The 25,299-nt window shown below is 45.3% G+C and overlaps 1 protein-coding gene across 7 annotated transcripts in view; it reads right to left on the bottom strand.

Annotated features, from left to right (window-relative positions):
• Positions 1-25,299, bottom strand: part of PPM1L (protein phosphatase, Mg2+/Mn2+ dependent 1L) — a 313,084-nt gene that overhangs the window by 23,933 nt on the left and 263,852 nt on the right. For all 7 annotated transcript variants that reach the window (XR_011969136.1, XR_011969135.1, XM_072618579.1 and 4 more), the window contains one exon: positions 5,902-6,063. Coding sequence is in view for 5 of the 7 variants with exons in the window: in XM_072618579.1 (XP_072474680.1) it covers positions 5,902-6,063 (162 nt within the window). In the remaining 2 variants the exon portion in view is untranslated. The remainder of the gene's footprint in view (positions 1-5,901; positions 6,064-25,299) is intronic.

The following is a 25,299-nucleotide window of genomic DNA, read 5'->3' on the forward strand; positions in this document are numbered from 1 at the left end:
CTCTCTGTCTCTCTCTCTATGTGCGTGTGTGTGCGAGTATAATCCTTCCAATTACTCAGATACTGAAAAAAGTCTCAAGAATTACAAATATTATCTTTCCATGTAGGAATGTAAACCGTTCAACTTTAGTAAGTCTCTTGTAATTTCTCTTTCCTATTTACCTTTTCATGCTTCTCTTGATTCTTGTGTTTGAAAGTCAAATTTTCTTTTCAGCCCTGGTCTTTTTATCAAGAATGCTTGAAAGTCCTCTATTTCATTGAATGACAATTTTTTCCCCTGAAGTATTATACTCAGTTTTGCTGGGTAGGTGATTCGTGGTTTTAATCCTAGTTCTTTTGATTTCTGGAATATCATATTCCAAGGCCTTTGATCCCTTGATGTAGAAGCTGCTAGATCTTGTGTTATCCTGATTGTATTTCCACAATACTCAAATTGTTTCTTTCCAGTTGCTTGCAATATTTTTTCCTTGACCTGGGAACTCTGGAATTTGGCTACAATATTCCTAGGACTTTTTCTTTTTGGATCTCTTTCAGGAGATGATTGGTGGATTCTTTCAATATTTATTTTGTCCTCTGGTTCTAGAATCTCAGGGCAGTTTTCCTTGATAATTTCATGAAAGATGATGTCTAGGCTCTTTTGTTGATCATGGCTTTCAGGTAGTCCCCTAATTTTAAAATAGTCTCTCCTGGATCTATTTTCTAGGTCAGTTGTTTTTCCAAATAGATACTTCACATTATCTTCCATTTTTTTATTCTTTTGGTTTTGTTTTGTGATTTCTTGGTTTCTCATAAAGTCATTAGCCTCCATCTGTTCCATTCTAATTTTTAAAGAACTATTTTCTTCAGTGAGCTTTTGAACCTCCTTTTCCATTTGACTAATTCTGATTTTTAAAGCATTCTTCTCCTCATTGGCTTTTTGGACCTCCTTTGCCAATTGAGTTAATCTATTTTTCAAGGTGTTATTTTCTTCAGCATTTTTTGGAGTCTTCTTTAGCAAGGTGTTGACTCACTTTTCATGATTTTCTTGCACTGCTCTCGTTTCTCTTCCCATTTTTTCCTCCACCTCTCTTACTTGATTTTCAAAATCCTTTTTGAGCTCTTCCATGGCCTGGGACCATTGTATATTTATTTTGGAGGTTTTGGATGCAGAAGCCTTGACTTTTATGTTTTCCCCTGATGGTAAACATTGCTATTCCTCATCCAAAAGGATGGGAGAGAATACTTGTTCATCAAGAAAGTAACCTTCTGTAGTCTTATTTTTTTTTCCCTTTCTGGGGCATTTTCCCAACCAGTTACTTGACTTTTGGGTCCTTTGTCAAGAGTAAGGTATACCCTAGGGACCTGTAAGTTCTCAGCTCCTTCAAGGTGGCACAAGCAAGGGAGAGGAGTTTACTCCCTGTCCTGGCTCATGGCTGAGATTCAGATCAGCTGCTCAATTCCCCCAGGGGCTTTAAGCTAAGGCTCCAACAATGCCTGCCATCACCACCATTGCTGCCACTGTCTCTGCTGCCTGGGGCCAGGACTAGGGGAGGACCCTCCTTTGTCACGGAGGTGAAAAAGCCCTCTCACTGACTTTTGAAGTGTCTTTGTCGCCTGTGGATTAAGGGGTCTGCGAACCTTCCCTGCTGCTGGGGATTCTGCCCCCAAGGCCTACTCTGGTCCTGCTCCTCCCAGCACTGTGCAGCCAAGGCTGGGCTGCATTCCACTCAGTGTCCAGTGTGACAGACCTTTCTCATTGGCCTTCTAGGTCACCCTCGGCTGGAAATCTCCTCCACTCTGTTGTTCTGTGGCTTCTGCTACTTTAGAATTTGTTGAGAGTCTTTCTTTACAGGTATTTTGTGGGTTGTGGTGGAAGAGCTAGAGTATGCACATCTTTCCACTCTGCCATCTTGACTCCACCCCCCAACACTTTCCTTCTGTTGAGTTGATGTTACCCCTCCCTAGCTCCCCCATCCCTGACTCATACCCACGTAGAGGAGTAGCTGTGCAGGTCACATGGGAAAAATTCCCCTCCCCCCACCTCCTAGGGCACCAAACCGTGGCAGCAGGTGTCCTTGATAGGGAGCTCTGTGCTTGGACAGTGACAAATGAAGGTGTCCCACATCACCCCTTTTCACTTTAGGTGGGACAGAGTACATCCAAAAGACAAGTGGACATAGATGGATCATGATCTGCACTCCAGAGTGCATCACATGATCTTTCTCCCCAAACCCAACCCTCTTCTATCCTTCCCTACTCATGGCAAGAGATCAACTATTCATACATGGGCTTGCAACCACGGAGTTATCCTTGAGTCTGCACCTCCAACCAGGTACCAAACCCTATTGGTTCTTCATCCTTACCTCTCCCCTCTGAAGACTTTGGCCCTTATCACCTCTCAGGCCCAGTCTGAAGTCTGCCCATCCTCCACACAGTGACCCAAGTGCCCTTCTGAAAGCTCAGATCTGACCATGTCACCCCACACTCAATAAATTCCAAGAGCTTCCTACTGATCAGATGAAGTGGTATTCCATGCCAGACCTAGAGGCCTGTATTGGGCTACCCGAGTCTTTCTTACCTGTCCCAGGTCTTCGGTTGGCCAAACCGGATAAACGTATGAGAGAAAGGACGTTCCAGAGTCGAACAGGGGTTGAGCTTTATTTCAGGGTTTCGGTTACAAGTGCAGGGGGGTCTTCCTTAGGAGGAAGAGGGGGAGATTTCCTAAGGAGGCTAAGCTTAAGGGATTGGAGGTAGAAGTACAAGCAGGGAGAGAGGGGGAGGGGAGAGAGGAAAGAAAAGAAGCGGAGCCCTACTATCCTCTTTGGCTCCACACGTGCTAAGAGAGAGCTTTCAGGCTTCCTCAGTCCTACTTAATCTTCAGCCACACAGTTTGCATCTCAATACTGTGCTGTTAGGTAACTAGGTGTGCTCCAATCCGGGACGACCTCGAGGGCAGGGAGACTCCACCCATCACGTATCTCCAGGGGAGAGGCGGAAATACCCGAGCTAGCCGAGCTAGCTCAGTCTGACCTTCTCGAACCCCCACTGTTCATGGAGGGCCTCGTAAGACTCTAAGATTTAGAAGTCCCACTTTTACCCGCCCGAGACCGTCCACACGGAATTGAGCTTCCAGTCCCAACAATTCCATCCCTTTAAATTCTTGTTTTTGTACAAGTTTTATAACGTGCACGATTATTAGTACGCTGATATCGTTTATATATGTACTGCTATATATTAGTATCATAATATTGCCAGCAATGTGCTAACAATTAACAAATGATTAGTAAATATTAAACATTACCAGATACACATTTAGTGGGGAGCACACTCAACAGCTTTTACAGAAGGGGTGTGTAGGCTAAAATGTTTGGAGATTAACATCTGATGCCAATGGGATGACCATAAAAATGAAAGGAACTGTCATTTATACTGTAGCCCTTTGGGTCCTATAGCCTTGTGAAGCACTTTACAGCTGGTGGTGCAGGAAGCGGAATGCTGGGCCTGAGTTCAAATCCTACCTCTGACACTTTCTCACTGCGTGACTCTAAGTAAGTCACTTCAGCCTGTTTGCCTCAGTTTTCTCATCTGTGAAATGAGCTGGAGAAGGAAAGGGCAAACCACTCTAGGATCTCACCCAAGAAAACTCTAAATGGGGTCATAGAGAGTCAGACAGGACTGAACAACTCAACAACAAGAGGGTCAAATAAAATAATAATTTTAAAGCACAGTTCCTGGTACATAATAAGCACTATATAAATGTTGGTCATTGTTATTACCATTCCCACCACCACCACCAATGCTATTACTACTACTACTACTACTACTACTACTACTAGTACTACTACTACTGCAGCTACTACTACTCTACTATTATTATTACTACTACTACTCTACTATTACTATTACTACTCTTACTCCTACTACTCCTACTCCTACTACTGCTACTGCTACTGCTACTACTACCACTGTTGCTGCTACTACTAACTTTATATATTATCTTGTTTGATCCTCACACAGGAGACAGGTGCTATTACTATCCCCATTGTATAGATGAGGCAACAGTCTGAGAGAGGCTAAGTGATTCACCCCCAGAACACAACCAGTAAATATCAGAGGCAGGATTGGAACTCGGGTCTCACTGTCTCATGTGTCTAGTATTCAATCTACTATTCCACCATGCAGCCTCAGAATCAATGGTCCAGTTACAAACCTACAACTCTAGGTCTCTGCTCCTAATCTGTGTTGTTCTTGACCCTTCCTACTGGCAAAGACTCTTGTTGGGTCTGAGGCCCCCACTAGGTAAAAGGGAGTTCAGTATCTCTCTCCTGCCTCTGTTGCTGTATTCCACCTCAAGCCCAGATCCTCTCAGGCCATCCTTGTTTCTGGGGTTCTTTCTTGACTCATTCCATGTAGACAGTCCCTACTTCCTTGCTGTGACTGCTGTTCCCAGAGCTATGACAAGTGAACAGGGTCACAGCTAAGTACAGCCCACATCTGTCTCCCTGACTCACCCTTCACTCAGCACACAAGCAGCCTCACAATCAATATGTCAGTCAGAGTGAGCCCATGGAGTAATTCCAGACATCCTAGATCCCACGTGAGACCTAGGAGACTCAGTCTAGGGGAGTCTCTGGCCATCCAAAACATGATCCTCCGCTGGGCCAGACAGCAGCCCCCAGACCCAACCAGTACTTCTGATCTCTTCCACTTTCTTCCAATGAACTCGCTTTCTCATCAGGCCCCTGAAAATGGTTTGACTGACCCTCCAAGTGGCCCACATAGTCCTCTGAGCTGGAGTTAATCCTCTAGGACTGACTCACTGGAACCTGTAAGAATAGCCATCCTGGGGAGCCTGGGAGCCAGATCAGATCCAGCTTGCACCTTGGGCTAAGCTCACTAGTACCATCTTGGTTTCTGAGCTTTGGGTAGATCAGGATCGGAATGTTGGAGAATCATGGTACAATCAACTGGGCACAGGATCTGGCACCAAAGGACCCACCTCTAGCACTTTTTATCTGTCTGATCTTGGTCAAGTCTGTTAACCATTCCTGGACTCAGGTGACTCATCTTGAATATGAAGAATTTGAACTAAATGACCTCAAAGGTTCCTTTTAGCTCTATATCTATGATTCTGTGACTTACCATTTAGAACCCAGTTTTAGATAAAACTGTGCATCCAAGATGGTCAACTCTAGTTACATGCCCAACAACTGGGGTGTGCCTGTTGTTCTTCACGTTTACTTTTATATATTGCTGCAAAAGATGGCCTTAATATGAAGCCTTGAGCTCCACAAATCCAGAATTGAGAAAGTCCAGAACTCACTCACCTTTATATTCAGCGGAAAGGTTATAGTGCCTCAGACACCTTGTTTTGTTTTCTTTAATTATATCATAATAATTTACTTTTTCTTCAAAATAATTTTTTCTGGACTTGGAGCTAGAAAGACCTGTGCTCATACTCTGCTTTAGACATTTAGTAGCTCTGTGACCTTGGACAAGTCATTCACCTTTCTGAGGAAGTCTCTGAGCAAGTCCCAGGTAAAATGAGGATGACACTGCTCATGTACTTATTTTCTGGGGCTGCTGTAATGGCCAATAAAGATAATACATGCAAAGAATTTTGTGTAAACCTTACAATTATTAACATTATGTCTAGTTTTACTTCAATAATCTATTCTCTGCTGTAGTTGTTTATTGTCTGACATTACTAAAATGTGCGCTGAGTTTTAAAAGGAAGAGAAGACCTACTGGGAGAGAGGGAGAAATCTGGAAACAATGGGGACATAAGCACAAGATGCATCAATAAAATCCATTTTTTAAAAATACATGAATAATAAATTAATAATTAATAAACACATGATAAATAACTAAAGGATAACTTTTATAAAAAAAAAAAAAAGAAATCCAAAGGGCACTGGCTTACCAGCTCTCTTAATCCTCTTCCTTTCCTTCAGTTGGTATGGCTTGTGATCGTGAGACAGGGGGATGGCATTCCCGTCCTTGTCGCAGAGGACCCCCCTGGAGTCGCCAACGTTGGCCACAGTGAGGTCTTTGTCTGACAAGAGTGCAATCAAACATGTTGTACCTGGAAGACAAGAGGAACGGGAGGTAAGACCGCAGCATCACAAGTGAGGAAGAGGAGGGATGCACAGGCACCAAGCCTGTCTACTGGAACTCAGCTTTCCCCAGCCACTGCAGAGCTGGACCAGAAGGGAGCTTGGATCCCATCGCTGAGTCCTTTCCAAGACCTCAATTTGTGCCTGAGCCTTAGGGCTCACAAATGAGCCAGAATCAGTGTGCGCAGGAATCCGTACTGCCAGGCGCTGATGTACTGTACCTGCCTTTTTCTCCACAGGTGAACAGTTTCACTGATAATCTGTAAATGCCTGCTGACAAACTTGGCTTAAGCTCTTGTGCCAACAGAGTCTTACTGATCACGTTATTTATTACTTTGCCTCTATTAGAATTTGGTTCTCCATTAGGAGGGATGGAAAAATCTAACCTCCTGACTGCCTCTGCTACTGAGATGAAAAAACTGTCATCATGTTCCCACCAAAATGTACATATGTTACCACTAAAGGAGTCAGTGCAGACAAGTGTCAAAACCAAGGAAGGTCAACGAGTGTATTAGAGAATGGGCTTCTGTTTACACTTCTGTTTTCAAGGGGAAACTGCTTATTAGACTCTTCTACCTTGGTCTGAATTGGTGGGACATGATGTATTTGTTGAGTGCGGACCCTTTCCCCTAGGGGTGAGATGATTGTTATATCTTCCGTTTGAGCCTGTACTCCTGAGAAAACACTGCAAATCTAGGCTGAATTTATTTGTTTTGTTATTTACTGTTTCCTTTGTCTTGGGCAGGACACCACCCAACTAGTAGACCTTACTTGTGTGAAGAGGTTAAACAGAATCTAATGTAGGTGAATTCTTGCCTTTGCCCTTGTACCCCTCCACTGGAGTTTAGGGTGACCCAACTCATGAAGGAGAAAACCAGCCAGCATGGTCTGGGTGGAGAGGGATTCCTCTGCATAAAATGCTGGAGGTGGCTGAGCCTCATGATCAAGCCATGTTCTCAGCAGGAGGAGGTGAAGACTTTTAGCCCACCTCCTCATTTAAATGCCCTCTCATCAATTATTCACCAATTAGAATTTATTTCTCCTGTCCGGGCATTCCCTTTCAAAAAATATTTAAGGTATTTAGTGTCTCCAGTAGGTGTCTTTGGTTATCAGGACAAATCAATGGCCATCAATTAACTGATTATTAGCTAACCTAATTGGTAAATTGATTAATTATCCAGAAGATCTCTCTTACGCTTTTCATTCATCACAGGCTCAGCAACCTCATCTATAAAATGTTCTCTCTTTCCATAATCAAAGAATTGGGAGGTGGGGGTTTTTTGATCTTCTAAAGTCTATTTTCTTCCTTCTATAATTATGTTTTCTCATTCAGCTCAAAATTCCCTAGAATATCCACTCCCTGAGGGCAGGGTCTTTTCATCTTTGACTCTGTATCCTCAGGGATTATTAGCACACTGCTTTACAGAGTAGCCATAGCCCAAGTTAATAGAGTTGGATGGGACTGGAGAATGGGAACTTAATAAATGTATCCTGAATTTAAATTCTTATTATCCCCATGGTGCTTTGTGAACCGATGAGCACAAGTGCCTGATGTGACCCCAGGCAGCCACAGAACCCTGCTCAGCCTTAGTTCCCTCATCTGCCAAAAAGAGAACCCTGCCTGCTATACCACCCTGCGCACAGTTACAGTGAGGAAAGCCCTCCAGTAAGTGTTCCAGTTTTATACAGACATGAATTACGGATGATGCCGATGATGTGTGATGGCAGCAAAGATGACCCTTATGAGCAACACTCTCAGAGATCTGAGTAGCCCTCGATCAGGTTGAATACAAGAATTCTGCAGCCAGAATTGTCCCCCAGTCCTGCTTTGGCATCACTGTGACAGGGACATGCCCGCCCTTTCTATCTCATATTTATCCTTTTCTTTTTAAGTTTTTTCTTAAAAATGTTTTATTGATATATTTTACTTATAACCTTCCTTGCTCCCCAGTGCAAATCATGCCTTTGTTTTATAAGAAAAAAAATCACTTCAGCCAAACCAATTAACACATCAACTGTATCTGGCAATGTGTGTGCAATGTTCCACACCTGTGGCTCCCCACCTCTGCAAAGAACAAAGGGAGGACCATTTTTTTTAGTTCTTCTCTGGGGTGAAGCTTGGTAATTATGATTGCATGGCCCTCAGCTTTGGATTTTAAATGTTTTTTTTCTTTTCCCCAGTTATCTATGCCCTATGATCTGGCCCTAAGTCTTGTGTAAGGCTTAGCTGGAATGATCTTCTCAAAATATCTCATGGCACAGACACAAGCACGGATCGGAATGGCACAGTAATAACTCTTCTGTGTAGGTACCTTATTTTAGGGGGGTTTCTTCTCCTCTTGGCACTGCTTTGTGAGACTGGAGCTCCCACAGCTATTTTAGATCCTGGTTTCCAATCTTATTTCACTGGGAAAACTGCCCTGTTGCTGAGAAAATTCTCTGAAGCTGCCCCCTCCTCCCCAGGGGAGAGGAAGAATCTTGATTTTCCGCGAAATGTAGGGCGGGGAGCTTGATCTCAAGCCCCAGCATAATTCCAGAACAACCTATGACCAAAAGGGAGGATCAGCAAAAGAGCCAGGGATCTCCGAGGGCTTGTGAGTCTTCATCAAGAGCGAGGACTGTGAAGGACATCAGGGGCCACACAGCTAGGTCATCTGAATGCTGTGGACGTAATTGGACGATGATGACGATGATGATGGTTTGAATTTAAGTAGAGTTCCAAGGTTTGCAAATCATTCTACAAATAGCATCGTATTTGAGTCTCATGATAACCCCATGGGGTTGGGCTATTATGATTCCCATTTTACAGATGCAGAAACTGAGGCAGACAGAAGTGAAGTGACTTGCTGAGCCTGAGGCTGGATCAGAATTCAGCCTTTGACTCCAGGACCAGGGCTCTCTCTGTTACACCACCGAGCAACCTAGAGTAGTTTATCTAGATGTTAGCCAATGAAGTGGACAAAAGTCTCATGCTCTCCTCTTGACAAGACTGGCAGACATGAGTTAGCTGGCAGGACAAGTAGTTGAGTTTGGAATGGGTTCCAAAGAGGTCATTAATGTGTCACTGAGTCTGCCTCCCTCACAGAGATGCAGTGACATGCCCAGCATCTGTTGTACCCATAAGTGGCAGAGCTAGACTTTGAACCCAGGATGACTGCTCTGCTCTGCGCCATTAATTAATCAATAAATTAATCAATTAATGTCAACCCAAAAGGGTGTCTCCTGGGAAGGGTTCTTGGAAACCTGGCCTTGGATCCTGGGCTGGGGAACATTCGTAGCAGGAACTTGTAAAAGGAATAATCTTGTATGCATCTAAGGGTTAGGGTACAAAAAAGCAAAAAGCAAATTTCCTGAAGGATTCAAAAAGTTCTGCACAGGCCACATACAGACCACACAGGGCTGAAACTAATTATAGGAAATCTTGGGTTACATTAAGGCAGGTATGGTCCTCCTCTCTGTGCCCTGATCAGTGTCGGTGTGGAGTACTATGTGCCACAGGGGAAGGGCATCAGTGGCTTATGAGCGGAGTCCTGAGGATGGAGGACAGATGGAGAGACTAAGGACCTCGAGATCCTAATACAAGAGACTGCCCGAGAAACTAGAGAGGCCCAAAGACATGATACTAGTCCTTCCTTCTTCTCTCTCTCCATCTCTTTCCTCTCTGTCTCTATCTGTATATCTCTCTCTCCCCTCTCCCTCTGCCCCCCTCTTCATATCACCTGGAAGAAGGAACAGTCTTTTTTGTTTTGCTTGACCCCAAAAGGCAGATGTAGGATGAATGAATAGGAAAAAAAACTTCCTCACACAACCATGCACAAGTGAATAGAGCTGCCTCAGAGGAGGTGGTCACTCTGCGGGAGGTCATCTAGCAAAGGCCAGGTGGTCACTCAACAGGAATGTGGCTTAGTGGCTTCTTGGTCAGTTCTGAGCTGGATCAGACAGCCCCTGCGCTCCCTGGTGTCTTAGGGACTCTGATTTGGTGATCCCTCTTTTTGAAGTGGCCAGCCCAACAAGAAAGGTTATAGAACTGGAAACAGTGAAAATAGATTTGGGGGAAGGACAGCTAAGGTGTCTTCCTTGCCTCAGATACTAAAGCCCTAGAGCCTTCTCCTCATCCACCAAGATGTCCCAGCTGTGCAAGCATCCGAAATTCTCATCAGCTGCTGATGTCAGATGCTTCTGGGGAACACTCGTTTCTGTGGTGTTCTTTCTCTGGGTGTCCAGACTGTGCACATCAGTGAAAATACACAGGGAGACAGTTCAGCAGAGGTCTCATTCAATTCCCACACACAAAGTGCCTTCCTTTTGTCTTTGACCTCCACCTGGTATGTGCCTAATGCTGCAATGGCTGGACAGACACCTAAATTTAGGGGCATAATTACAGATTAAATGCCATCATGCCCCCCGCCCTGCCCATTTTATAAATAAGGTAACAGAGTCTGAGAAAAGGCAAGAAAAGAAGCCACAGTCACACAAGCAACGAGATTTTAATCCAGCGCCTCTGACTCCAAATTCAATTTCCAGGAAAATGGGATTTTCTTCTAAATTTCTTTGCCTTTAATCTACAGCATTTAGCATCAAGCTACAGGAATCTCACGTACCGAGCTCCTGCCCTTAGATATGAAGCCACAAAGGCAGATGACTGGAGGAATGTACCACTCCCTGTACTCCTCTCCCTGGGGACTTCAGATTCAAGGCTCCTGGGTCTGAAGAGGCTACTCACAAGGTCCTGGCATTGGTCTAGTCTTGGGGAAGCCCTTTTTATGAACCAGTCCAGCCACCCTCTGGAGCCTTTGCAGCACCTTTTGGATTTGCCCCTGCCCAACCTCTGCCCCTTTCGGGTCCAGGCTTTGTCATTCATTTTCTCATTGCAGGCTCTGAACTGCCATGCTTGGCCACCTACTCGGTTACGAACCATCTTCTGCCTCCCATTAGGGCATAGGCCCCTGGAAGGAGGATCCACCGCCCCAATAGGTAGCAGGCACAGGGCCAGTATGCAGAGCGCACTAGGATTTTCATTCATGTCTTTACTCCACTTCCACAGCAGAAAACCAACAGCGCAGAAGGGGCTCAAACTAACAGCTTTTTTGTTGTTCCATTTTATAACTGCATGTATACACCTGTATGTATACACATATACATAGGTACATACACTTTCATACAGAGAGAAGGGAGAAAAAGAGATGGGAATGGGGAGGGAGGGGGAAATGGAGGAAGGGAAGAGAGGGAGGGAGGGGGAAGGGGAGAGAGAGAAAAGGGGATGAGGAAAAGGAGGGGGGAAGAGAGGGAGGGAGGAAGAAGGAGAATGAGGTGGGAAAGAGGGAGGGGTAAGAGGTAGGAAGGGAGGGGGGAAAGACAGAGGAGGAGGCAGAGGGAGATCAGATAGAGAGCAGGAGGGAGGGAAAGAAAAAGGGGGAAGAGGGAGGAAAAAGGGGAAAGGTGAAGAGGGAGGGAACAAAAGAGAAAGGGGAAGGAGGGGAAAGAGAAGAAGGAGGCACCTTCACACACAGAAAGTGTTCACTGTGACTGTGAGCAGGCTGCAACATATAACCAAGCAGGGAAAAACTCAGAAGAAACTTAGAGGCAAAGAAGAGAATGACAGAAAAGGGTGGCCCCAGGCGCCCCTGCAGCCTTTCATGAGAATGCCCAGGCATGAAGGGCTGGGATCATGGAACCATTTGAACACACACACACACACACACACACACACACACACACACACACACACACGCAAGCATGCACGCGCACTTCTTAAAAATTGTAGGCAACCCATGCCCATAGGTTCTTACACAAGCTCTGTGTTCTTTTCTTCTGTGGAAGCATGTGTGTTTGTGAATGATGAGTAACTTTTAAAGCACCATCAAAACGTCCCCACCTAGGTGGCCCTGCAGAGGACAGCTCACCTCCCACCTGAACCCCAAGTTCTGATTCTTGCCCTGACTCTGAAGTCTCCCCAGCCCCGCTCCCAACACTCTGGGCTGGAGTCCTAAGAAGTGGGCAGCACCCTACGTTTCCATCTCTCAGGAGCTTTAAAGCAGCTGCCTTGTTTCCTGAGCTTCTGTAACATCCCGACACTGTGTTTTTAGAGAATTTACTCTCATAAGTTGGGGAACAAATATGATCTACCTGTTACGTGAATGTCACTTTGGAAGGTTCCATCTATAAGTTACCTTAAGGGACACAGATGTGTGAACATACAAGGATGCTGTTGGGGGGGGGGGGATTATTCCCTGAAAATATCTGCTTACCACAAAGGAAGAGCTCGGACATGGCCCCACTTCTGAAGTTCAGTTTCTGTCTCAGTAAAATATGAGAAGTGAGCCACACCTGGCACACAGTCAGATGCTTATTAAATGCCTGTTGCTGCCCTATCATCCAAAGGCCCTCCTGCTCCAATATTCTGGGGTTTGGTGGTTTCAGGGAAAGGATTCACCACAGGGTTTTTGTAAGTAGCTATCTCATGCACAGAATGCTTCAGGTTTGGCAAAGAACTGCATTTATTAAGCTCCTCACCATGTGCCCTGGCTAAGTCACTTAGAGACCCTCACAGGGCTCTTATCTGAGGTAAATGGGACAATGTATGGGAAGGCCTACTTTTTGAGTCAGAACCAACAACTGGGCAGAACTGGGTCGCATTGGCGGGGGGGGGTTGGTCCTTGTGTGACCCCACCCTTGTGTAAGACTGACATAAACTGGGGACACAGGTCATGGAAGCTAGGAAGACAAAAGCTGTTTTAAAGAGAGAAGGGGAAGCAGAGGGTGGGGGGAAGGACCAGTTATAGCTGGCAAGCATTCCATTCACACATAGCTTCCTCACGAAGCAAGGGAAACCAAGCTTGCCAAGGTAAGCCCCCCAACACCACGGTGGTGAGGCAGGAGTGACAAGGGTGCATCTGGGGCCTCCCCTTCTTGTTGGGATGGCTGAGCTCAGATGGACCCTGGGGTAGAGGCCCGCAGCCCCACTTCACAGCCACAAAAAAGGTCCAATTTGCCTTTCCTTGGATTTTGTGGGGAAGAGAGAGATCAACACTCCAAGTTCAAGTTCAAGTTGCTTCCTCTGATAGTGCAGGAGCCACCATTTCCTTCTTGCCTTTGCATACAAAGTGCCTCACACAGTGCCTGGTATACAGGAAACACTTAATAAATGCTTGTTGATTGATTGTAGCGCAAAATTCAAGAGACCATAGGATGGTAGATTCTGGAAGGGGCTGCAGAGGTCATTTCTGATCCAGGTGCACTCTGGGTCTTTTGCCAGCTTCTGTCACAGCAAGCAGGTGTCCTGAGATGCACATGACTTCGGGGCTTAAACCCTTGACTTGGAGTTGAGAAGATCTGGGTTTGAATCTCACCTCATTCCATTACCATCAATGAAACCGTGAGCTTCAGTCTTTGATGTATTTATCTCTGTATAGGGGTGTGTGTAGGTGGGTGGGTGTGACAAATATGTATGTAAACAAAGCCTAGTGCCTGACACACAGTCGGCCCTTAATAAATGCTTGCTTTCTTCTCCATCTGCAAAATGAGGCTAATAAAAGCCCCTTTGGGAGGTCAGACATGTGGCTGATTATTCCTATTATCTCATGTTTTTCAGTGGAGTTCGATGAGAAACTGTCCTTTCTGCTTTACAGCTAATGTTTTGTGGACAAATTGCTTTCTGCAACTGAACAGAGAGTTAGAATGAAGGCTCCGAGAAAGCACTGGCAGGGTAGCTCTGCTGGCAAACAGGCCGGTGTTCTCATGGAGGAAATGAGAAATACATGGGTCATGCATAGAGCTTCTACAACAAGGAACACATGCCACGCTAAGTATGGAAAATAATATTGCCCTCCATAATTCAAACCTTCAGAATGTGGCTCATTATTCGTTTAATTTTCACACTTCGACACACATAAAATATAGATGTGTCAACCTGATGCTCCCCCAGACCATTCTGAAAATGGAAATGTTCTTCAGTTTTGCATTTCAGACAGTGACATGAAAACAATATTTATTTTGCACGTTAGTAAGGCCTGGGAACTCCTTCTGGATGGATGCTCCCTTCTTAATGACCACCACTTGACATGATGATGACAAGCATCGGGAATCAGGCTGGCTCCTGGTGAGAGGCTGGCTAGACTCTGCAGCTCCTCTGCAGGCTCAAGGGCCCAAGCAAAACAGACGGACCTAGTGACTGACGCTCAGTGCCACAGCTCCAGACACTGCACTGTGACTACCAGAGCCCCAGAAAGGCATGACTGTTGACATAATCACAACCTGCCAGAGGACCTCCATATCCTGCATGTTCGGGTTTCCTTCCTGACAAGCGAGGGCAGTGTGTGTTCACCTTATTTAATTTCCTTACGGCATCAGATGACTTGTTAGCCAGACATCTGCCCCCTCTCAGGGGACAAGTCACTTAACTCTGTTTGCCTGTTTTCTCATCTATAAAATGAGCTGGAGAAAGAAGTGGCAAACCATTCCAGTGTCTTTGCCAAAAAAACCCCAAATGGGGTCCCAAAGAATCAGACATGACTGAAACGATGGAACAACAAAACCCCATTATTCTTATCATACAAGTAAAGCAAGGTCTAGCATAGCATGTCATAGATCTGCCAAAAGATCTCACCCTTTTGAGATCTCTTCAAAGTGAGGAGGAGCCAAGTTCAAGCTGTGTGTCAGTCACATTCTGGCTGTGTGATCCTGGGTAAGTACCTCAACTTCCTGGGGCCCCAAGCATCTCTCATAAGATATAAATTGTATAATGAGCACTGCCCTGTCCTGGCAGAAAGGTTCTTTACCAGGATCTCCCACATGTGAAATTACACATCTGGTCAATCCCTGCAGACCTGCCCTCTCCTCTGATGGGGGTAATATCCCTGAAAGCAGAGACCATTCCATTTTTATGTGTGTCCCCAGTGCTGGCCGATGAGACACACTTTAATGCTTATGGATTCATTGAGGGACATGGAGAAATGGGTAACCCAGAGCTGTGCCCAAGATTCAGGAAGCCTGTCCCTTAATCCAATGTCTTCTCCCTGGAGATGGGGTTTTCATCATATGTGTTTTTATTCACTCAATTTCTTGGGTGGCATTAACTTCCAGGGGGGCTCTGGCTTGTTATAATCATAATAACTAAAATTTGTATAGTACCTCAAAGTTTGCAAAGTACATTGTCTATGTGGTCCTCACAACTACCCAGTAAGGCAAATATTACAGTTTTATTATCCCCATTTTACAGATGAGGACATTGTGGTTCAGAGAAGTTCAGCACTTTGCACAAGGTCACACAGCTAGCAAATGTTGAAGGAAGATTTTGAGCCTGGAACCTACCTGACTCCAAAACCGGCATCTCCCCCTATAGTACCCTACCTCTTGGCACATGTAGTCTAGCCCTGGTGCAACAAGGAACCTGGAACATGTGCTATAAACCATTGATCATAAAGTACATGTGTGTGTGTTAATGATTATAACTTGAACCTGAGGTCAGAACAAGGGATCTGATTGTAATGGACAGGTAAGAGACCTTTTACCTGGTTGGCCATGTCCACACCTCTGTGACCCAAAAGGTCATGTTTTTAGTGTATGTGTGTGTGTGTATGTGTGTGTGTGTATGTGTATGTGTGTGTGTGTGTGTGTGTGTGTGTTTTCCCTGAAGGCTGAATCTGTTTCTGCCAGGGCATAGCCTTGTTAGCTATATGTGAGGTAGGAGGACTTTAGGGAATAATAGACAAGGTTGGCCAGAGATGCTTGCCATTTTTTGCCCTGAGGAATCTCTGAGGGGGCATCTTTTTTAAAGTGCTCACCCTGCCAGGATGCCATGGCTATGCCAATGTTCCCACAACACTCTTGGGTGAAATTCAGCAGAAGCCTGGGTGTTCGCCTGAGGCCCAGTGTGGAACATAGAGAAAAATCAAGAAAAGGGAGAGGAGAATCAGGAGGGCCCCTCCGGTCCCTTCTGGCTTTTTATCACCGTCAATTTTCATTTTGATGGTGACCGCCATGATATTTGATATGCCATAAGGATAGGAGGAGTCCAAATGTCAAATTTCATATGGAAATTACTGAACTGACATTACCTAATGCCAGAGCTCTTAGGCTATGATCTAGCAATAAAAACAGATAAAGAACACTACTTAAGAGAAAAAAGAAAACATGAAAAAGAAGAATTTCTTTTAAAGACATGAGTTCTTTCCTCACCTCTGTTGAGGGCCTTCCCACCCTTGCAGCTCTTACATTCATAACCTTTCTGAGCCTCAGTTTATTCCTCTGCAGAAAGGGAGGGCTAGAGGGCCTCCTGATTCTGTGTCTGCTCTAGGTGTCTGATCTGAGGCCTCTTCCTTCATGTCCTATGGTTACTATATCATATCTCTAATCCAATCTCATCCATGGGCATTTATTAAGTGCCTACTTTGTGCTGAAAGGGATGGGCCTTTGCTCTCCCTTACACAGCCCAGTGTCCTAGGCCAGGTGCTCAGGACTTCTCACCTCCTGCCTTATCTCCTTGCCTTTCAGTTTCTCCCCTACATAGCTTGGAAATTAACTTTAATAAGGCTCAAGCTGGTCTTTACTCAAACCTTCACTGGCTTCCAACTGCTCCAGGAAAAGCATAAATTCCTCCACTTGGCTTTTGGTCACAAACTCACTCACATGCTCAGGTGGATTACTCTGAATTTAAGATCACTTCATATCCATCCCCTGCCCTTTCCCCATTACCTTCTCCAGGAGCAATCCCTGGCACCCCCAGGCCATCTCTACCTCAGGGCTTTGTGCTTTCACCCTCCACGTCTGCTCATTTGTACACAGTATTGTGAGGGTGTCATAAGTGAAGACGTCCTGAGGATTAGGATCCTTAGCTTCCTAAATGCTCCAAGGACCAGGAGGCAGGCATGCAAGTGTGTGAGGGCTGGCTTCCCAGCCTCAGAGTCCCGCAACGGAGCTCAGGAGACCTGTAGGATGGAGAGCCCAGATCTTGGAGTCTGTTCTTCTACCTGGTTGTTGCTGCTGGGTAGATTTACAGAGACCAAGTAGGAGGAGACCCTCGGGATAGTCAGTCAATGAGTGGTCTGGTCTACAACTCCCATGTCTGCACTCTGCCATCCACCACAAGAGTGCTTCCAACCAACTCCTCAGGCATGACTTAGGTAACATTTGCTGAGCTGAGAGTTTGCTAATCTTGCATTCTTTGCCTAAATGTAGCTGACCCAGCCAGTTACTGGGTACATAGGAACTTCCTGTTACATGATGAGTTAATCAATGGTTAAACATGGAGTTGGTCAACCAGCTAAAACCAAACCTCACATTTTATCTCCTCAAGAGAATGTAAGCTCTCAATAGTTATATGGTCTTGGGCAATGAGCCCCATTTTCCTCATCTGTAAAATGGGGATATATTATTTTCCTTATCTACTTGATAAAGAGGGTGAGGTGTAAAGAAGAGGTCCTTCTAAAGTGTAAAGCCTTAGTAGGAATAATGCTGGGGTAAGAAGAGGTTCCAGAGACTCACGGGACCTCCAGTAACAGCGGCAGTGTTTATACTACTAACAGTGACAATCAATCAAGGTTAAGCAGAAAAGGGGGCCTGACCCAGCAGACCCTGGGGTACCAGGCTGGTGCATTCTCTCCAATGCATTTTGTCTTAGATGTCCGGCTGGTAACAACCATCCCCTCCACCTTCTCTTGTTTCATTTTGTTTTGTCTTCTCTAGTTCACTGATCATGTTTTATTTTGCATTATAGATATAGGCATATGTGAAAGAGTTATCACATAAGGTTTTTAAATGACTGGGGCAAACTTCCCAAAACAATGCCGGAACAATCAGCATGAAAAGTGTGTTCACGTAAGAACAGTGTTTATGACTTTTAAAGACAGATTCCTTTGCGTGGGGCGCAAGTGGGGGGTGGGGTGGGACGGGACGGTCCCATGAAGACAGAATGAGGCCAAGGCGAGGAGAGGGCTGGCCATCTGGCAGCATCCTATTCTAACAGAAGAGGCAGCTAGGTGGTGCAGAAGATAGAGCACCATTTCAGGAGTCAGGAGGACCTGAGTCACCTCAGACACTTGACACTCACTAGCTGTGTGACCTTGGGCAAGTCACTTAACCCCAGTTGCCTCATCCTGGGTCATCTCCAGTCATTCTGATGAATATCTGGTCACTGGATTCAGATGGCTCTGGAGGAGAAGTGAGGCTGGTGACCTGCACAGCCCTCCCTCACTCAAAACAAAGTCAAGTGCAAGTCATGTCATCATTTCTCTGATGGCATGGTCTTCTTTGGCAACGAAGGATGAACACATACTCATTCTAACGCATTATTCCACATGCTCAGCTCAGCTGTTTCTATGCTGATGAAGGAGTTTATCGCTGCAAGCACCCTGTCAAAGTCAGCACTCCCAGGAAAAGCCCCAGTCACCCCACTCCAGTTACAGCTCTGATGAATGTCATCTCCTAACACACTGGAAAATTATTAAACACCTACAAAGACTGTGTCTTTGGAAACTTCCCCAATACTTAACACAATGCTCTGCAAACAGCAGTCAATTAGAAATGTTGCTGAACTGCGTGGAGGTGGCCTTGCCAAGTTTCCAGGATTAACTGACCAGCTGGGTTTCAGTACTGGGAGAGGGGCATTTAGGGCACAAACTGTCCTGTTCAGCAGTCTTTGTGTCCCTAGCATCAGTCACATGGTCAGAACTGGATAAACACTTGGTGAATGGATGAGTGGATGGATGGAGGAAGCAATCAACCCTAGGATCAAGGGGCCAATGACACGAAACCTGAAGTCACAGGACCTGAGAGAACAAAGGATTGAATAAAGGACGGCTCTGCCATTTATTTGGTGTGACCCTGACAATTGACCTCCATGGGTTTCAAGGTCCCCGTTCATAAAAATGAAGGTTTGGGACTGATGACCTTCTCTGTCCCTTTTAGGGTCCTAAGGGAGACCACATGTCACAGGTGGGTATCTTGCCTCTGACAACCACTACATCTGCATGACTGGCCAAGTCCCTCAATGTCCTCAGGCCTTGGGTTCATCAACCCAAGTCGGGGCTGGGTAGGGGCTTTATAGCTCTCCATATAAGTCCCATAATCCTAGTTAAAACCGCTTTAAACGGGTGTAATTTTAAAATGACAACACAAAGTGAGTCCACCCCATCAGCCAGGAAGAAACCCAGTTCTATGGGGAGCGATGCCTGAGTCTACGCTGATACCACAAAATTAATGGGACACCACATTTCACCAAAGGGACACACTGCCCTATTTGGAGGAGAATACTGATGTGGCACAGCACTCCCCAGTCAGCTTCTACTCAACGATTATGGCCTGAGAGATTCATTTCTTTATGGCTTCATCATGTGAGAAAGTCGGCTTGGAGTGAAGTCACAATTTTATAGACAAAGAGTGAGCAAGCGAGCAACCCTAGAAGCCCAGAGCTGAGCTTTCAGAACAGCCAGGACAGGAGCCAGCCATCACTGACCACTAGGTACACAGCCTCCTAACACCCCTTCCCCAAACCCAGAAAGAGGGAAACCACGTCAAAAGAGAAGGACTGTTCAGATCTCAGGTAGGGGCCACTTGTGGGGATTTTCTTGTTGATTTCCCCCCTTCATTTAAGGTTCATTTATCATCCTATCTGCCCCTTGATAGATACTTTATTGGCTTGAAAATTGACTTCTCACAACCACCCTCCAAAATAAGATCTCTGAAAGGAAAAAAAAAACAGAGAGACGGTATACACTGAAGAACAGCGATATAGGATCATATGTAATCAAAGTGACCTACTTACCAGTAACCTCATCAGTTTTTTTTTAAAGTCTCAATGTCTTTTTCTAAACAAACTTTTTTTTTTTTTAGTGCTGTCCCATTTCCAATTTTCTCCCCCTCTCTCCCCAAGAGTTAAGTAAAGCAAACCAACACATTGTTTGTGTGGTGTTTGTGTCTGATAAAGCATGTAGCATCCAGCACTGGTAGTCCCCCACCTCTCTGCCTAGAAGAGGACTCATTATTTGTCTCTGGAACCAAAATTCATCCCTGTCTTCAATTTGGGTTCAGCTACCTTTGAGAATTGTTTTCATTTACATTAGACAATTACATTACTATAAAAGAACAGAGAGTTCTTTTGCTGACTTGGCTCGTTTTATTCTGCACCCCATGACTCCTGATACTTCCTGTTTTTTACAGTACAGTAACACTGAACGTCTACCATGCAGTAATCATCCAGTCTGGCCTCAGAGTCAGAATCAGCGAGTCTGGGTAAGTCATTTAAATGCTCAGTGCCTCAGTTTCCCCTTCCACACTTCCCTCACAGGGCTATTCTGACAATCAAATGAGTTAGGCTTTGCCAGCCTCCAAATGCCACAGAAATGCCAACAAACCATTCCAATCTAATACTGAGCCTCAGCTCATGGGCACCCATCTTGTCTCCAGTTTTTTGTTGGTTACAGAGCCATTTGGGGGCCCTTTCTGTGCTCAGCCTCCAGTACCTCGGGCCCCACTTCTCTCTCCTAGCCCCATTACAAACCTTGTTCTGCTTTGTGTGTGATAGGACCCAGCCATCCTGGTCATCCCTCTAGGCTTCCTCCTCCCACCTCCATACCTTTGCACCAGCTCTTCTTGATGCCAGGAATGTACTCCTTCCTCACCTTTCCTTTAAGACCCATTCCTTCAAGCTCAAGCACCTCTTTCTCCTTGAAGTCTTTCTTGGCCTCTCCCAAGTGACAGCCTGGTCTCCACTCCATTCCCTAACTACTGAATATGTGCTCTTGCATTTAGTCTGTCTACACCACAGCACACGTTGTCTGCCATCATATGGTGTAAACTCCTTGAGAGAAGAGCTTGTTTGGGTTTTTTGTCTCGGAATCTCCTGTACCCAGCACAGGGCCTGGCACAGAAGCAATGTTCATTTCTTGCCACTAAGTGCTTCCTGGTTGAGTGCGGTATGTATCCAGTGTGACTAGTAAGTCAAAGGGCACAGTTTAGTGGCTTTTCCCCAAAAACTATTATCCAGGATACTTGGGAATCTGGAAGACAAATACCCCACATCTCAAACATTTAAGTCTACACGCTCATTGCCTTATGTTCGGACGTGCTGTCACTTCCTGGAGCATGTGGAAGCCGCCAGGGTCCTTTTGGTCTTCAGCCAGGGCAGCCAGCAAGCAAACAGCCAGCTCTGGCCTTCCCAGACCAAGAACCTTGTGAGGACTCAGCTGCAAAGCTTTCATCATTCCGTCATCCGGTTCAGGCCACTGTCGTATGGATGCCAACCTTCACATCTTCCCCAGATGGAGATATCCTAGAGTCCTAGTCACTCTGGCCACTGTGACCAGGATCACTGGCCTTAAGGTCTTCAGGGGCCATGCCATTTACCCTGCTTCTTCCCCTGCTTAGGGTGTGTTCATCTGCCATGAACTAAATAAGAACACGTGTCCTTTATGTGTCATCCTTTGGGACTGTCTGGCTAATCTATTTGTGTCCCCAGAGCTTCATGTAGTAAGTGCTTAATAAATGTTTGTCTGTTCCACTGCACCAAACACAACCCATCCATTTCATGAGCCGCTGGGGTCAAAATCGTTTGGTGGCTGAGCTTAGCCGTCCTCAGTGGACATTCACATGCTGTGCGCCCACCTGGACATCTGCAGTCTCCCCAGTTTGACAGAAACCCTTCCCAGAGCAGGGGCTCTGCTGGCACAGCCTTGGAGGGCCCATGGTCACCAGCACCCAACTCCCACTTGAGGCCTGAGCCAGATTAAAATGTCAGTGGGAAATACTTAACAAAAGAAATAAAAATGCAGTACAACACAGATAATATTAATTTGAGGTTTTCTAAATCAATGTCTGGCCACAAAAGCAGCAGGATGTGAGCAGAGGGCATGGGCTTTCTGGCTTTTATGCACTGAATTAGTTTTCTGCTTACAGAAGAAAATGACAAAAATAGTAAGTTCACCGACCCTCCTTGAAAGGGCCAGAAACCAAAAGATTTCCTCAGAATGTCCTTCGAGGGCCTAGTTCCTCAGGTTCAATATCACGCCATTCAGAACTCCCATCATGTGTATACCTGTTCATTCTTGGGCATTTGTCACAACTTCTGAAACTACCAATTTTCTTTTGATTCAGAAAATGAATTCAATCTAAAAAAGAATTTTCTTTAAAAAAGAGCAAAAGTTCCTAGCTTGTACATACAAGTAAGTAGAGTCCTCTGACACTGAATAAGACCTACCAAGGAACAAAACCCAGACACAGAAACTCAGGCCTTGAGGATTCTCAGCATACTTTGACGTACAGTCTAGCAAGTTAGAACCTGAGGCTCGCTGGCCCCTCATTAAGGGGCTTTGTAATGGTTTTCCTTCCAGTCCACCAAAGCATGAGGTCAAAATTAATCTCCCTCATCCTCTGCAGTCTTTTGACAAATGCTGATTAACCAATTTAGATGGGAAACCTTCATTTAGGCTTTAAAGTTTTGGAGGCAAAGCCTGTTTTTCTTCATGTTTTCTCAAGACAGCACTGACTGGTAGAAAGAGTGATAAATATGGAATCTCAGGACCTGAGTTCAAGTCTTTGTTTTGCTTTTTACTACCCATGTGACCTTCAGCAAGTGCCTTGACCTCACCAGGTCTCAGTCACATCATCTGTAAAATGAGGTAGTTGGTGTGGACCAGTGGTGCTAAGCTCAGATACAAATGGATTTCTAGGGGTCACTTCAAATTAATATTATCTATGTTGCACTGCATTTTTATTTATTTTATTAAGCACTTCCCAATTACATCTGAACCTGGCTCAGGCCTCATGTGGGAGTTGGGTGGGCCATGTGGAGGCTGTGGCCAGAGATGGGCCCATCTGGTCTACACAATCTCTGAGGATCACTCCAGTTCAAAGCCTCTGGTCCTGCCATCAGAGGCAAGTGCACTGCGTTCACAAATGAAGGAGAATATTGACCAGGACTAAGAAGCAGAATGGCTTGGTGGATCCAAAGCCAATCTTGGGGTCAGGAATATAACAATACCATCAATGAACTAATTGATAAACAGTTATTAAGGGCCTACTATGTGCCAGGCATGATGGACAAGTCCAAAAACCATGTAGCTGGTGGGAAATGGGGAAATGTCTGTGCTGGTCCCCTCGTTAAACAGAGACCCTGGAGCCCATGGCCCCATCCTCCAGTCCAAATATCCAGTCAGAACATACTGATGAGATGTGACAACGAGGCAATAACATTAGTAACAGCTACCACTTCTAAAGAGCATTGAGGTCTGCAACACACTTTACAATACTATCTCATTTTATCCTCACGATGCCCCTGAGAGATGGGTGCTATAAATATCTGTACTTCACAGATGAGGAAACTGAGTCAGACCAAGGTTAAGTCACTTACTTTACTGGGTCACATGGCTACTGAACATCTGAGGCTGCATTTGGATGCCAGGTGCAGGGTTCTAGCCACTGGACCACCTGGCTGCCTCAGGTCATCAGCGGTGCGACTATGAGCAAGTCACTTAATGCCTCCTTGCCCAACACAATTACCTGAGGATAAATTAAAGAAGGCCGTCCACACTAGTGGAGGAAGTTTGCACATAGGGAGTTCTCTACAAGAGTGATATTATGGATTTCACTCCTGGTACCATGCCCACCTCCAAAAATCAGAATTTGGTGAGCTGGCTAAAAAAATCCAAATAAAGTTATAATTTCAGTAGATGGGATCTGTCTGTACATGAGGTTTAAGTGATTAAATAATTTGACATGAGTTTCTAAGTTCTCCTTTCCTCTTATGAAATTACATTACATGAATGTCATTTCATGATGAAGAGAAAGTATGCCCAGCCAACTCAAGGCATTGATGGTGTGTGTAATTCAGAGAGAGTAAGCGAATCGTGAAGGGAAAGGACTACTGTGGAGTGGCCTCAGCTTCTGGGACTATTTACCTTTTGTCTCACTGATATCATTGAGCTGTAACCCCTGGGAAAGGCAAAGCTGTCCTCATGTCTGAGACCTGAGTCAAAGGGCCACATCTCTGTCTCTCTCCCTTGTCACTCAAATCTTTAAGCTTTCCTTAGTTTTTTGCTTGACTTTCTTCCAACTCTTACTTAAGGGTTTAATTATGTTGATGGGAATTATTTGGGGTTTTATAACATGTTGACAATTTATTTACTTGTTTTCAAATGACTCTTCCAGTGATGGTTCATGGTTGTCAACGACAGATCATAAGAGAATCAAAACGTCAGGTGACCCAAAAGTCAGGCTACAGTCTCTAATGAACAAACAGCCATAAGGCAGAAGAGGTAAAAATGTTATCATCACAAAAAGTCTCAGTTCAGTGACAAGAGCTCAGAATTTGAGGATTTGAAGACCTGTCATTCTCAATTAAGAGGCAAGCCTCTTGTCCCTGGTAGGCCTCAGTTTCCTCATCTGTAAAATGAAAGGGTTGTGTTCAAAGGCCTCAGAAGTCCCCTCAATGCCTCTATGATTTCTGACCTTGAAGATCTCATACAACCCTATCTCTGTGATCTTAACATCAGGGACATGTGTGCCTAGGAGGAGAGATGGATCAGTCCGGCAGCTAGAGACAGTGGATGATGGATACTTGGAGGGTCACACTGGTACCTGAGAGAGAAGGAGAGGACCCTGAGAAGGTAGGTGTCATGGATTCTAGAACATGGACATCACTCTGTAGCATGAGAAGGCCCAGGGGACCCTAATCTGCAAAGGCTGAGGGGGCAGCAGTCCTAATGAGCTTACAGTTCCATCAAATAGTGAGTTCTACATGGTGCTTTACAAAGTTTTATCTCACTGCATCGTCACAACAATCCTGATGTTAGAGATGAGGAGGAAACAGGCTGAGAGATGTAAACTGACTTGCCCCAGGTAAATGAGGCAGGATTTGTACTCAAGGCTTTCTGACTCCAAGCCCAGAACTTTATCCAACAAATCACCAAAGTTTTCTTTTTTATTTTGGGCAACTTAATCCTTTCTACTCTATTCTCTCTCTCCTTGCACCCTGTCCCTCATCAAAAGTGTTCTGCTTCTGTCTACCCCTCTCCCAAGTTTGAGAATGAATGTGTCCCCTTGTCCACCACCTCAGCCAAGGGGTGGAAGGTCTGTTTCATCAAGTGCCTTCTGAAGTCTGAAGTCACGAGGGCTCCCTGTTTGGACGTTATCTTTGTGACATTACTATTGGGTCATCGTATACACTGCTCTCCCGGTTCTGCTCACTCCACCCTCTGGGTCAGTTCATTCAGCTC

This window comes from Notamacropus eugenii, chromosome 6 (assembly GCF_028372415.1).
Source record: "Notamacropus eugenii isolate mMacEug1 chromosome 6, mMacEug1.pri_v2, whole genome shotgun sequence".
NCBI classification, from domain to species: Eukaryota; Metazoa; Chordata; class Mammalia; order Diprotodontia; family Macropodidae; genus Notamacropus; species Notamacropus eugenii.